The sequence below is a fragment of the Neltuma alba genome, unplaced genomic scaffold (assembly GCF_004799145.2).
Source record: "Neltuma alba isolate B1F8T4 unplaced genomic scaffold, ASM479914v2 tig00012748_pilon, whole genome shotgun sequence".
NCBI classification, from domain to species: domain Eukaryota; kingdom Viridiplantae; phylum Streptophyta; class Magnoliopsida; order Fabales; family Fabaceae; genus Neltuma; species Neltuma alba.
Window position 1 is genome coordinate 3,056 of NW_021637163.1, and position 14,649 is coordinate 17,704.

General features: G+C 35.5%; 1 protein-coding gene across 1 annotated transcript; it reads left to right on the forward strand.

Annotated features, from left to right (window-relative positions):
- Nucleotides 1-945: 945 nt before the first annotated feature.
- Nucleotides 946-5,169, forward strand: LOC114730627 (protein NSP-INTERACTING KINASE 3). The gene is made up of 11 exons (XM_028917741.1): nt 946-1,655; nt 1,800-1,932; nt 2,020-2,091; nt 2,249-2,392; nt 2,520-2,591; nt 2,714-2,773; nt 2,863-2,957; nt 3,051-3,197; nt 3,581-3,922; nt 4,046-4,437; nt 4,582-5,169. The coding sequence occupies exons 1-11, from the start codon at nt 1,553-1,555 to the stop codon at nt 4,900-4,902; spliced, it is 1,881 nt and encodes a 626-aa protein (XP_028773574.1). The 5' UTR covers nt 946-1,552; the 3' UTR covers nt 4,903-5,169.
- The last annotated feature ends 9,480 nt before the right edge of the window (nt 5,170-14,649 follow it).

A 14,649-nucleotide genomic window follows, 5' to 3' on the forward strand; every position in this document is an offset into this window, starting at 1 on the left:
TTATCTATTATTATCAAAACCAATATTAATATTGTAACGGGTCGTTATTTGTAATTTTTTATTTTTACAGTCTTGTTTTTGCGATTCTCCCGTATTATTATAAACTTTATTTAAATATATCAATCAATTTTCTGAAATATTGAACCCCAAGTAATTTAAAATTTAAATTGCTTAATATCAAACCAGCAGTAGCACTAATTATTTTCTTTATCTATGAAATCTAAACAAAATAAGACAGTGTTTGGATAGAAACAAAATCATAATTTTAAAAGTGTTTTTACGGTATACGAAGCAAATATGTAAAAATAATTTGTCTCGATTTGCAAAAAAATACTTCTGAAAAGTACTTTTGAGGTTCCCAAACACCCTATCAATACTAAGCCACTAAACCCCTTGAATAAACAGTCATTTCAAAGACATTTGAAAAAAAAAAGTGATTTCAAAGAGATTTTGGAAAAAAAACAATTTAAATGAACACCATGTAATATATTAAATAATTAATAATAACTTATGTTTTGCCCATTTAATTAATAATAATTAATAACAACAACTTATGTTTTGCTAATTTAATTAATATGCGGCGCATTTTAGCGCGTGGGCCTTGTCCTGAAAGCTTTAACAGATTTTTCTTGATTTTTTTTTTCTGGTTGGTACTGAGTTTTTCTCGATTCTGAAAAAGTTGTATTTTCAAGCCAAAAGCAAACAAAGGCTGGGACAATCCGACCACGTGATCTGTCAAAAACTTACCTGCAATTTCTTTTTGCATAGAAAAATCAAATTGTTCTTTTATGATCAAATCAATCCCCCACATCCCTTCAATCTAATCACTGAATTCTTTTTTGAAAAAAACAACAACAAATGTATATATAATTATAATTAATTCTTAAAAAATGCTTCAATTTTCTTTTCTAATAAAATTTCGTTACTGTATCTGTGTCGCCCATGGCACTTTGGCCTTTGCGTCTTTGGTGCTTTTTGGTCTGAGTTGGGACTCTGTGCTCCATGCTTTCTATATTCGCTTACTGCAAAACAAGGAAGACAATAATGGTGGTGGAATCACCGGAAATGAACAGAGCAAGGCTAGAATCCAACAATAATTTCCCATGGAATTTGTGGGGATTGTCCAAAGCTGATAGAAACCAATTCCTGCCTTCTCAGATCTCAAGGATCTCAGAATTTCGGGCTTGAAGCTTCGTTTATTCTCAAGTAAAAAAAACTAAAGAACTTTCCCTCTTCTAGGCGCTTCTCTCTCAGCACACATTATTCCTTCAACTTCCATTCAAATTCTTCAATTATTGAGCTGGTTTCTGAAGTGGGAAAAGCCATTTTTGGTATCTGGGTCTGTTTAATGGTAAAGTAAAGTTGTTACGTTGCTAAGTTGGGTTCGCTTCAAGGGAATCTGATTCTGAGAGCTTCTTTTTTTGTTTGGATAAGGCGATGCAGACTTGACTTTGTGTGAGAATGCCTTGTCCAATTGGTAATTATGGAGGTTTTGAGCAGAGCCTTCTTCTTGCTTAAAGGGAAACAATAGTTATTGAGCTGAGAATTCAGTATGGGAATCATCGGTTCGATTTTCTGGCTTCTGGGTCTGTTGCTTCTGGTTTTGACAGAAATTTCTTCCGCCGCTCTTTCTCCTTCTGGGGTAAACTATGAAGGTTAATATCTGTCGGAAATTTTTTGTCCTCCTCATTTATTCATCACGATGGTTAGCTGATATTTTAAGGCAGACAATTCTGAACAGATTGGGCTATTTTGAAAGCACTCTCTTGCTCTCTCACATGTATTTCCTCTTTGAACAGTTGTTGCTCTGATTGCCATAAAGAATGACTTGGTTGATCCCCACAATGTCCTGGATAGTTGGGATATTAATTCTGTCGACCCTTGTAGCTGGAGGATGGTTACCTGTTCTCCCGATGGTTCCGTGTCTGCCTTGTAAGTTGTTTCAAAATTAGTAACTTCATTAATACGTTCTTCTGAGGTTTTTCACTTAAATTAAATGAAGCTTTCTTCGTATATCAGGGGATTGCCTAGTCAGAACTTGTCCGGTACGCTGTCTCCTGGAATCCAAAACCTAACAAACTTGCAGTCTGTGTAAGTTTCTTTCTACTTAATTTCATTAGGTTTTTCTTCATGTCTATCTGGGTATTGCTTTCAGTACTGTGAAGAGTTACTTATTATATTACTGCAATCTTTTCAAGCCAACAAGCGGAGGGGGAATATCTCATTAATGCTGTCATCAAATGTGCAGGTTGCTTCAAAACAATGGCATTTCTGGTTCAATTCCTGGTGGGATAGGAAATCTGGAAAAGCTTCAGACACTTGATCTTTCCAATAATGCATTTAGTGGTGAGATACCCAGTTCTTTGGGAGGGCTTGAGAACCTAAATTATCTGTAAGTTTCATCTCAAAAGCTTCCATGACTCACATGTTAACCCGCATGATAGAATGTGAATTTTAATATACTTTTGAGGGTCTAATTTCTTACAGCTTTTATTTAAATTGTCTTTCAAACATCTTAGGCGGTTAAACAATAACAGCTTGAGAGGAGTCTGCCCTCAGTCCCTTGGCCACATTAAGGGCCTAACCCTTGTGTAGGTCTTCGCTGCCTTATGACTTCCATTATTTTCTGTTATATTCACTGGCCCCAAAAGCAAATTTAAAGCATTTGCTTCTCCAATAAATAATTACTTCTCTGTGTTGAAAATCCATGCAGGGACCTCTCTTATAACAATCTGAGTGGTCCGTTGCCAAGAATATCTGCAAGAACATTCAAGTAAGCATTTTCTTAAAGAGAAAAAAATTATTCGCCTAGTTTAGAAATCAATGGCGTGATCAACTTCATGCTGAATCTTTTATTTTCAGGATTGTGGGTAACCCTTTAATTTGTGGTCCAACGGCTAAGAACTGTTCAACTGTTTTGCCGGAGCCGCTTTCCTTCCCTCCAGATGCTATTAGAGGTATAACTTTCATCGAATTTATCGCCTACTTTCAAATTAGTTTTATCCAACTATTCCATAACATGTTTCAATGATGGTATTTTGGTTGTCTAGGCCAATCAGACTCTGTAACTAAAAGCCAACGTGTAGCAATTGCTTTTGGTGCAAGTTTTGGTGGTGCTTTTGTTGTTGTGGTTATCATTGGGTTCCTTGTTTGGTGGCGGTATAGACACAACCAGCAGATATTCTTTGATGTCAATGGTTAGTCGCTTAATCTTTCCCCTCCTTTGTCTTCATGTGATTTTAAATCTGCATACAAAATCAGGAAACTTTGTGGTATAAGTTGGGAATGGAGTTGAAACATGTAATACTTAAGGTTGAAGGATACATATCATCATGCGCTTGTTCAATTTTCATTGATATATTATTGTATAAACTTTGTTTTGTGTATTTCTAAATTTGATTGGGTGAAGGTGGTGACTGCTATTGAAGGTAGAATGAGATCATCAAATGAGAAAGGCATAGTAAAGGGTTAAACAACTAGTATCAGCAGTTGATAAATTCCATACCTATGAACACTTTTGTTCTGTTTTGTGACTCAGCTATATTCAAAGCTATTTTAACGACAGATTTTTACCTGGCAGAACAATATGATCCAGAGGTGCGCCTTGGTCATTTAAAGAGATACTCATTTAAGGAGCTTCGAGCTGCGACAGACCATTTCAGTTCAAAGAACATTCTAGGAAGAGGTGGCTTTGGAATAGTCTACAAAGGGCGCTTGAATGATGGATCTATAGTGGCAGTGAAAAGGTTAAAGGACTATAATGCTGCCGCTGGAGAGATCCAATTTCAGACAGAAGTTGAGACAATAAGCTTGGCCGTCCACAGGAATCTTCTCAGGCTATGTGGTTTTTGCAGCACTCAGAATGAAAGGCTCCTTGTTTATCCATACATGCCTAATGGCAGCGTAGCGTCTCGATTAAAAGGTTAGCTCATTGGATTTCTTTGCATTTCATTGATAAATTCATGATTGCCTGCTGTACGCCATACCAACTTGATATTGATTCATTGTTACCAACCCTGGGTGTGATTTTGGGTATCTACAACAGATCATATTCGTGGCGAGCCAGCTTTAGATTGGGTAAGGCGAAAGAGAATAGCTTTAGGTACGGCAAGAGGTTTGGTTTATTTGCATGAGCAATGTGATCCTAAGATAATACACCGAGATGTGAAAGCTGCCAACATATTGCTGGATGAAGATTTTGAAGCAGTAGTTGGTGATTTTGGTTTGGCAAAGCTTCTGGATCACAGAGATTCGCATGTTACCACGGCAGTGCGTGGCACAGTTGGTCACATAGCTCCAGAGTACTTATCTACAGGTCAGTCATCTGAAAAGACCGATGTCTTTGGGTTTGGAATCTTGCTTCTTGAGCTCATCACAGGTCACAAGGCCTTGGATTTTGGACGAGCTGCTAACCAGAAGGGTGTAATGCTTGATTGGGTATTCCCTCTATCTCTCACTCTAATTGCAAATCCTTTTCATTTCCAAACTAATTGTGGAAGATAAATTTACCTTTCTACTCAATTGTTTCATAAGCTTCTACTTGGTATGTGTTTGATTTGAAGTGGGGACCAATTTTTTCAGGTTAAGAAGCTCCGTCAAGAACGAAGATTAACTCAAATGGTGGATAAGGATTTGAATGGAGACTTTGAGCTGTTTGAGGTAGAAGAAATGGTTCAGGTTGCACTATTGTGTACACAGTTTAATCCTTCTCAACGTCCAAAGATGTCTGAAGTATTGAAGATGCTGGAAGGCGATGGTTTAGCAGAGAGATGGGAGGCTTCACAGAAGCTTGATGCATCAAAGTACCGGTGCAGTGAAAACTCTACTCCGCAGAGATATTCAGATTTTATAGAAGACTCTTCACTCATAGTAGAAGCTATGGAGCTTTCTGGGCCTAGGTGACAGACATCATCTTGGTTTTTCCGCTATAACTCCTCTGTTTAAACAAAAAAAGGTTTAGCTTTATGTGATTAGAAGAAATGAGATTAATTATATGTTTTTGTTAGCGTTAATGTCAATAGTTGTGGAATGGGATTGTATTCATGTGTGAAAAGAAAATGGCAATCCATGTATAACTATTTTCTTTTTTGGATTGACAATTTACCTGGTCCAAAAAGTTTTGAATCAATCTTATATATAGAATGGTCTTGAGTGACCTATTGCTATTTTTTTGTTCTCGTCTCCTCTATGTTTCACGCATGAAATTTATCTAATCTCTGATTTGGGACAGCAAAGAAGCAAATGCATTCACACAAGCATTGCCAAGAGATACATACCAGTGTTAGCACTTCTGACCATGCAAAGAGATACATACCATCCGTATAGGTAGAATAGGAAAAGATTATTTGCTTACGTTCACTGGTTCTCATTGGATTTAGGGAAAATTAATCTTTTTATTCTTATGGTTTTGACTTGTTTATAACTAAGTCTCTACTTTAATTTGATGCAATTTACTCTTTATAGGATTTATTTGGTTATAACTCAGTCCCTAAACTTAACTTGTTACAACTTAATCCCCATAGTATTAACTATTTTATGTTTTAGAAAAATGAAACTATACATTTAATTGAGGTAGATACGGAATTATAAAATTATTAAAACTATAAGGATTGAGTTGTAGTGAATCAAAGTTCAGGGACTGAATTATAATTGAATCAAAACTTTAAAAACAAAGTTGTATCAAGTTAAAGTATAGGAATTGAATTACAAATGAATTAAAACCTAAAATTATAAGGACTAAAAGATTTATTTCCGATTATATATATATTGAAGCTCTGTGTCATTGCCCTACATATGGATGGTTTGTGTGATCATTCATATGGAGATTGCATGAACAACATATCTAGCAAGAAGAAGAAAGAAAAGGGTTGAATAGAGAAACTCCTAAATATTTAGCGATTTTAAATATGTCGATATTAACGATAACTCATTATTTTGAGGAATAATTTCTTCCGACAAAGCTCCAAAGCTTTTTGACGACTGACGGCATAGAGCTTCTGTATTTGGCACTCACCGCAACAACAATCTAATAACACGTATATCTAGAAATCTATTCCACCCAAATCATCTCAAGAAGCGGTTCCTAAGACATTCTACACCAGTTCTTTTTTTTTTTTTAAAGCATTGATATTTTTCTATTAGAGATAATCTTATTCAAAACACTGTCAGATACTAAATGTAAATATCTCTCTTAACAAGGATTTGAATTTTAATTCGTTATGTTATGAGGGTCTAGCATTGTTGGTCATTTTTCACCAATTCTGCTCATAATGTGTATGAACAGTTCTCGACTGTATGAAAAATGACGACTACTCCAACTCCAGCGGCTTTTTTACCAGAACACTACAGACAGTAAAATTATTTACCAATATACTGTATTTAAAATCGTTCTTCAAATGAACAATTTTTAAAATCGTTCTTCTAGTGAACGACTTCTTTATAATCAGTTCTTGGTGTGCGTGAAGTGAATGAAAATCGTTCTTCAGGTGAATGACCTAAAAAATTGTTACTCAAGTGAACGACTTCAAAACTTTATTTGTTGTTGAATGATTTTTCACCTTCTCTCCTAATTAAAATAATTAGTAGAATGATTTATCAATCATTTGAATGACTAAATCATGACTAAATAATGGGAGAAAAATGTTGATAATTACATAATGATATTAAAACTAATTGTGAAATGAGTATAAGATATATATTAATTAAAAATAAAAAGTAATAAATATTTTACTGTAAAAAATAATAAATAAAAACTAAGTTTATAAAGAAAAAATTATCCACCTTACTGATAGTGACTTCCAGTCCCACATCTTGGCCTCCTTCTCATATGTTGTGGCCATTGTTGTTGTATGTCAATTTCTTGAGATCAAGTGTCTCATTTGTTTGTATAGTTGGCATGTTCAAATCAAACCAATGTGCTTCATTTAAATGTATATATTGTCAAGGAGTGACAAATGCTTCATTTGATGATCCACCATGTTTAAAAGTAGAAGCATTATATTCAACTAAAAAGAATATAGGATTATCTAATAAAGTCATAAATGGTTGAAATTGAAAAGGATTGACTAAGTTGGAAGGGGATGATGATGAGGGTGCCATGTAATGAGACTAAGTTGTGTAGGATCAACAGAGGTGAAGAGGGATGATGGTCACGATGATATACTAATTGTTTTAATCAAGAGAGAAGGTGAGAAGTCGTTCAGCAGCAAATGAAGTTTTGAAATCTTTCACCTGAAAAACGATTTTTCATTCACTTCACGCATATTGAGGACTGATTATAAAGAAGTCATTCACCAGAAGAACGACTTTAAAAATTATTCACATGAAAAACGATTTTAAGTGCAACGTATTGGTAAATACTTTTAAAAATATATCATATTGGTAAATAATTTTACTGTTCATAGTATTTTGGTAAGAAAACCAACTCCAGTCATAACGCATGCCATCTATTTATTGGTCTATTTTTTTTTTAAATAAAATGCTGAAATTTAATAAGTCAAAAATACCCTTACAAAACAAGATAGGCTCTGCCCCTTTCTCCTATCACCAACTCATGGCATAATGGTAGGGGTTAATTAAAGGTGCAAAAATTACCCTCTAAGCAGTAAGAGAATCTCTTAACATATCAAAATAGAGTATGAAACATGACTCACAAAAGGCTGCCGCATGACTTTACAAAGATGCAGATAAATGAGTTTTATTGTTCTTTTTTTTAAAATCTGAAATTATAAGCACACCTCCCCTATTTTTGTAACTACCATATTTGTTTTATGTTATTTTCCCATTCTTGTAAAAGCCAAAATTTCCTACACGCTGCTCCCATGATATATGATATATGTGCTTCTAACTCCCAAATAACAACTTAATAATTATTCCTCATATTTGCATTTAAGGTTTTTGAGAAAGTAGTTAATCGTCATTGATATATCCTACGTAATTATTGGCTACGAAATTATCCTATGTAATTATTGACTCAAAAATATGTGTTTCAATTCACTAACCACTTTATCTCCATTAATTTTTTTTTTTTTTTATGTTATCTAATCTGCTTTTATAATACAAAGAAAATATCATGTGTCTTGTGCACTTATTGGCTATAAAATTTCCTATGTATAGCGCATTGGTACTATCACTGGCACACAACATACTATGTGTATAAAGTACGTGAGCTTGAACTCGTTAGCCAATGTGTCTTTGTTAATCCAATATTTTTAAAGGAAATACAGCGCACGGGCACTATCACAGGCTCATGGCTTACTATGTGAATAACCTCACTAAGCTACAAAATAAGCATATCCCTAGCATGCCACGTTCTCCCATCCATTTTGATTATCTTCTTATTATCTCTACTTCACATGTTCAGCCCAAAAACAAAAATAGCATAAATAAATAAGGATAGAAAAATGCTCCAAAAATAATTCAAATTAAAAAAGTAAAATGTATTTTCCTAATTCAAAATAATTAACATTGATAAATAATGCATAATAAATGAAGGGTTGAGGTGCACCCAGTGTCTCGAAGTATTTTTTCAAGGCCATCCAACACCATGAAATGTTTTGTAATGCATCCAGTACTCCGAAGTATTTTTCAAGTGCGTCTAGCACCTTAAAATATTTTTTTTGGCCTTAGTGCTAGATGCACCAAAAGATATTTTTGAGTGTTGGACTTACTTAAAAAAATACTTCTAAGTGTTAGATGCATCAAAAAGTACTTCACGATACTAAACGCATCCGAGAAAATGCTTTATAGTGCTGGATGCATCATAAAATACTTTAAGGTACCGGATACACTCTAAAAAATATTGCGAGGTGCTAAATGTATCTTAACTCATAAATAAATAGATTTTTTTTCCCATTGTTCCTATTTCACTTATCAACAGGAAAATTAGGAGGCCAATGAAATAACTGTTTGTTCCTCTTTATACAAATAAATAAATTCCATAATATTATTGTGATTTGTATAGTAGAGCTGTGAAATAGAATTTCTACTTTGTTCTTTTTATCAATCCATCGATAGGCTATATTTGCATATGCCTTATTCATGAGTTAAACTTGAAAGCAAGACTTCTTGGTTACATGGAATTTTTTATTATTCATTGTGTTGTCGCTTATCAGAATTCTTCTCAAGTATATAAAATACTCTCCCGCTCCTTTATACTACCTCCAGTTCTAATTATAAGGATGAGTTGACTAATTTGAAGAGATTAAGAAAGTAAGTTGAGTTAGTTATTTGTCCTAAATATGTGTTGTCTTTCCTAAAATATTCTTGCTAATCAAGTGTATTGACTAGAATTATCATTGTTAGAAGGGTTACTTTGAAAAAAAATATATAAATATGAGAGACAAAGTGGATTGGGGTCTTATATTTAGGACTAAAATAAAAGTTAAACAGGGTCTTATATTAAGGACCGGAGGTAATATAAATTCTAATTAAATAATTTGAGTAGATTAATGATATTAGTTAAATTAGTATTGGAGGAATATCAATATGGTTGATTTGAGAGTAACTATATTGAATTTGTTGATGTTAAGTATGCATTGATTTTAGCACAATTAAATTCTTAAAAGAGGCCAAGTTGTTAAATATTGGGCTTTATTTAAATATAAGGGTATACTATTGAATAAAATGTTGATAATGGATCCATATATTTTGCATACCTACAGAATTTATATATACTTTACTTTTTATGCATATTAAGTAAAAATAATGACTTGAAGCAAAAATGTGATCTTCAGCTAACTATTTTGTGATGATTTGACATTTTATCGTATATAAAACAACATTAATTCATATCTATGCATCGCGTGGGTACTATACTAGTTTAAAATAATGCGCTACACTGTGGTTTTCCCCAACCCTTTGAACTATGGTCAATTTCCAATTCCTATAAATAAACATTCTGGAATAATCAATTATATGTTTAAAGGGGTAAGAAGCATCACAAACCCTAATAATCAAATTAGCAATCTCAACACAATCAACAAATGTGGCAGTTTTTAAAGCTCCCTCGTCCAACACAAAGAGAGGCCGCTCAGGATTCCCAGCAGTTATGCGACGGCCGGAAGGATATTAATGCGTTTACAACTAAGCTCGGCCACCCCCACCTGACTAGTGTCTGTTTTAGTTTATCTTTTGTCTATGATTAAAGTTGACATAATCTCTTTGTTAAAAGCTATTTTTTTAATTATCTCTCCTATTTTAAATCTCATCTCATCTCTAATCTCAAAATTAAAAAAAAAACGCTTATCCCTCTTTTTTGAGACTTATGCCTAAGTTTACAAATCTTTTATTTATAATGACCGATCATGATAAATACTCATTATTTTAATTGTAACGTATTGTTTGAATGGTAAATGGTGTTTTAATTGTAAATTTGTGTTATGCGATTGGTAATAATTAATTTGTAAATTTAGTTTAAAATCAGAAATTTAAAATGAATTACTACCCTAATTCTTAATATAAGAGCTAGTTTGACATTCAATTTAATCATAAATATAAGATTCTAATTTGCTTTGTTTATGATATTTATCCATATTTTTCAAAATAGTCTTTGTAATTGTTGTAAATATTAAAGGTTCTATCACATAGCAATTTTAGCTGATACATATGATTAACAAGGATATTTTAAAAAAGATAACAGCTATTTATTTTATTTTAAGGATAGGAGATATTACAACTCATCTCATTTTTTCTATATGCGTGCATATTCACATATAAAAGAAAATTGTGTTCTCACATTGTAGTGATGTGCCCAGCTCACCTCTTTTTGATAATCTCGTATTTCTCACTCCGTCTTATACCATCTCCCATCTCATATTTCAAATTCAAAATAAATTATTACTTCTGAAGTCAATAAACGCTTTCCTCCCCGTCTCTTTGACAACCGTCTAGAGCTGAAAAATATGGATTAGGCTCAACTGCTAAAAAAGAACGGATTGATGGGGGCAAAAAAAAAAAGTAATGACCCGCCTGAAAGTGCTTTTTAAACGGGAAATCACCAAAAAAAGACCATACAATTAGAAAAATTACAAATTAGGACCTATAACAACATTAGCACTAGGGGAGTGCATGGGCAGGGCAGGACCCCTGCCTGATGCCCAGCCCGAAAGATATGCGGGCTGTAAAATGCAGCCCGCTGCCCGGCCCTGCCCACTAGAAGCCCTAGACATTTTGGGTAGGGCTAATGCGGGCTGGGCAGGGCGGGCTTTTCTTGCCCAATGTTATAATTCAAGTCTTGAAATTTAAAATACTACCATATGTTTTAACAAATATCTATACTCCAGGAATTAAATAATATCCTTATTTTTTAAAAAACAAGACAATAAAAATTATAATTAAAGCCTTAAAGTTCAAATGATTTGCATCAATCTCCACGATACAAGCTACGTTAACATATTCAATTATATTATTAACTTATGATTCAATATAATCTATAGTGTTCTATATGTCACATTCAAATTAGTATAATTTCATGATATATGAAGTAATATCAACATGAAAAAGTTAAAAGACAATTATAGTACATAGCAAAGTAATTTAGAAAAGTTAAAAAAAAAAAGGTGGTATTTCTAAAATAACTAAAACTTTAAAAATCTAGAGTCTTATGGAGCAATTTCCTTTGTATTGAAATATAATATCTTAATATTGCACTATATTTATTATAATTCTAGCAAAAAAAATACATATTATAATATAAATAATCACAAATACATATATATTTTTTTGGGCAGGGCCAAATGGGCAGGGCCGCATGCCGTGCCCGTGGCTCAGCCCTGCCCGTGATTAGCCCTGCCCAAACATGCCCATTTTTTCTTCGGGCCACTTTTTTTTGGGCTGGGTAGGGCCTTTTTTTGGCGGGCACGGGCGGGCATACCGGGCTATTGGGCATCATGAACACCCCTAATTAGCACAATAATTTTTTGTGAGCCGATCCTTGTGTATAATTTTTCTCATTTTATGGTCTTTTTTTGTGATTTTCTCTTTTTAATTCATATCCAGCTTTTTCTTATTAAATGTTAATTTGCATAAGCATGTAGAATGAAGAGAAAAACAGCGGATGCAAAAGTGAGACAGATCGGACTGAATTTTTCTCTCTCTTGAAACTTGTGCCACGGTTACTTTCAACTGCGATGGGTGAACCTGCTTGCCGGAAAGTCCCTCCGGATCGCACTTCGGAAGAGGGAACCATGCAGATTCAGTCAAAAAAATAAAAAAAGGAGATTAGAGAAGGCACACTAATGTCAGACAAGATGGAAGATGCAGAAGGATGCTTTGATGAAGCTGAACCCCATATGTCTAAACAGCACAAAAGTGAAAAAGAACAGGGGAGATCATACCGCGATTCCCTCTTGGGTTTCAAGGCCCAAGGTTTCAATGGGGTCGCTCATAACAACTCAGCAATAGAAGAGGACCCACTGCTATCCGACTTGTTAGACCAAACATGGAAACTACCAGAACCATCAGAAGATATCAAGAAACTAATGGAGGTGTACCCGGTAGTCCCATGCACTGAGGAGGAGTTTAATGAATGTTGCCAACTATGGAACAACGCGCTAATTATTACTGTTCTTGGAGCGAGATTCCATCTATCCAGATTAAGAGACCAACTCTCCCGAATATGGGGATTTAGTGATTTCGAGCTCATCGACCTCCCAAATAATTATTACGTAGTTCGTTTCGATGATGATGAGCATTGGGGAGCAAGATATAAGAAGGTCCTTTTTGAGGGTCCGTGGATTGTAGCTCAACACAGTGTACTGGTACAGCGGTGGTCCCCCTATTTCGACCCTTTCCAGAACCCGTTGGGAAGAATTGCCACCTGGGTGAGGACACCAAACATACCTCTTCACTGCTACTCAAAGAAATACATCTGGAGACTGGGAGATATGATAGGCAAGACAATTAAGGTCGACATGCACACGATAGTGAACATCGAAGAGTCCAAAGCAAAGGTAGAAAGAGGGCGATTCGCACGCATTTGTGTGGAACTAGACCTTCAGAAAAAATTGGTTCCAAGAATAATATGCACCTCGGCATTGTATAACGTCGAATATGAAGGTTTGGGTTTGATATGTTTTTCATGCGGTAGATACGGGCATCGAAAGGAGGCTTGCCCATGGAAGTCCAGCTCAGGCGAACAGCAGAAAGAATGTACAAAAACCCCAAACGTAGTATCACCGAGTTATAGATCGCCGGCGTCCCCAGTTACGATAGAGGATGACAAATTTGGGCCATGGATGTTTGTCAAAGGACCTAGCAAAACACGGACCTCGAGGTTTGTGACTAAAAAAGTACAGGAGCCGAAAATGGGTCTCATCAACAGCCTGTGAGGAAAGAAGGAAGAAGAAATTTACAGACAAAGTTTGCAGCTATAGCAGACCTGGAAGAAGAGCTGGAAGAGCAAGATGATGGGACCACTGCTCTAGACGGAGGGTCAAATCTATTGACAAACGCTGACAATGCAGTAGTCATCTACGAAGGCAGGAAAGATAACCAAAGGGAGAAAAGGACGGTTTCAACGTCCAGGGGGAAAGAAAAGGTGAAAGGAGGATTTAAAGTAAGACCAGGCCAGGTGTGCGTAGGAAAGGAGAATATTAAACCAACAGTGGTGGTCCAAAAAACAAAGGCCCAACCTAATAAATATATCTCGGCAGAGGAAGGAGGAGCTGCCCAAGAATCAATCACAAAATTGGGGCCCAGGAGACACAGCCCAAGATCTCATGTTGTGGTCAATCGAAATTTAAAATCTGTAGAGCCCAATGTATTAGAACCAAAGCTTGAAGCCCAATGAAAAAATACAGAGAGGGAGGTAGCAGAGGATGTTTTAGACGGGAATGGTGTTTATTCAGAGCTCCAGCTGAATCAGATGGGAAGGGTATTGGAGACTGGAGAAGTATTGATTGCGGAAGCCCCGCTTTGCGAAACTATGGAGATTGAATCAGGAGGGGACCCTTCAAGATTTATTATACCAGGAAATGCACAGAAAATGGGCACTTCTTGTGAAGGAAAACCACCCGATCAGTGAGTTTTTTTACTGTTATGGGCATCTCTTTACATGTCTTTCTTAATGATTGTATCGTCCTGGAATTGTCGTGGGGCAGCTGGCAGAGCTTTTCCATGTATTTTCAAAGATGTTGTAAGAAGATATAGTATTAATGTTATGGGTTTATTTGAAACGAGAGTAAGCGAAGTAAAAGCTGAGAAAGTGATATGGCGCTTGGGCTTTAATCATTGGATCATGGTCGAAGCCACGGGTTATGCTGGAGGGAAGGAGGTTTCCGTCGAATATCTCTACTCCAATACCCAATTGATCCACTGTAAACTCACGAATGTTTCTTCAGGTGAGGTGATGTTTTCTACTTTTGTTTACGACGACACTACCATAGGTAGAAGAAGGACGATTACTGAGAGTATTGATGGAGCCTAGATTGTTTTGGGTGATTTCAATGCCTTTTTAGAGCCCAAGGATAAGTTAGGCGGTGCACCACTAGTTAGACAGATGATGGAATCCTTTTAGTCTTGCTTGAACCACTGCGAGCTGATGGAGATACCAATAGTGGGCGACCGTTTCACTTGGGAAAAAGAAGGGGTCAGGGAAAGGCTGGACTGGGCCTTTTGTAACTTTGACTGGGAATTAACTCACCCACATTT

Excerpts from the sequence above, each read along its gene's own strand:
- LOC114730627 (XM_028917741.1), top strand. The coding sequence starts at position 1,553 with ATGGGAATCATCGGTTCGATTTTCTGGCTTCTGGGTCTGTTGCTTCTG. Across the intron at positions 2,774-2,862 it reads ATATCTGCAAGAACATTCAA|GATTGTGGGTAACCCTTTAA; the intron begins GTAAGCATTTTC and ends TTTTATTTTCAG. Across the intron at positions 3,198-3,580 it reads GATATTCTTTGATGTCAATG|AACAATATGATCCAGAGGTG; the intron begins GTTAGTCGCTTA and ends TTTACCTGGCAG.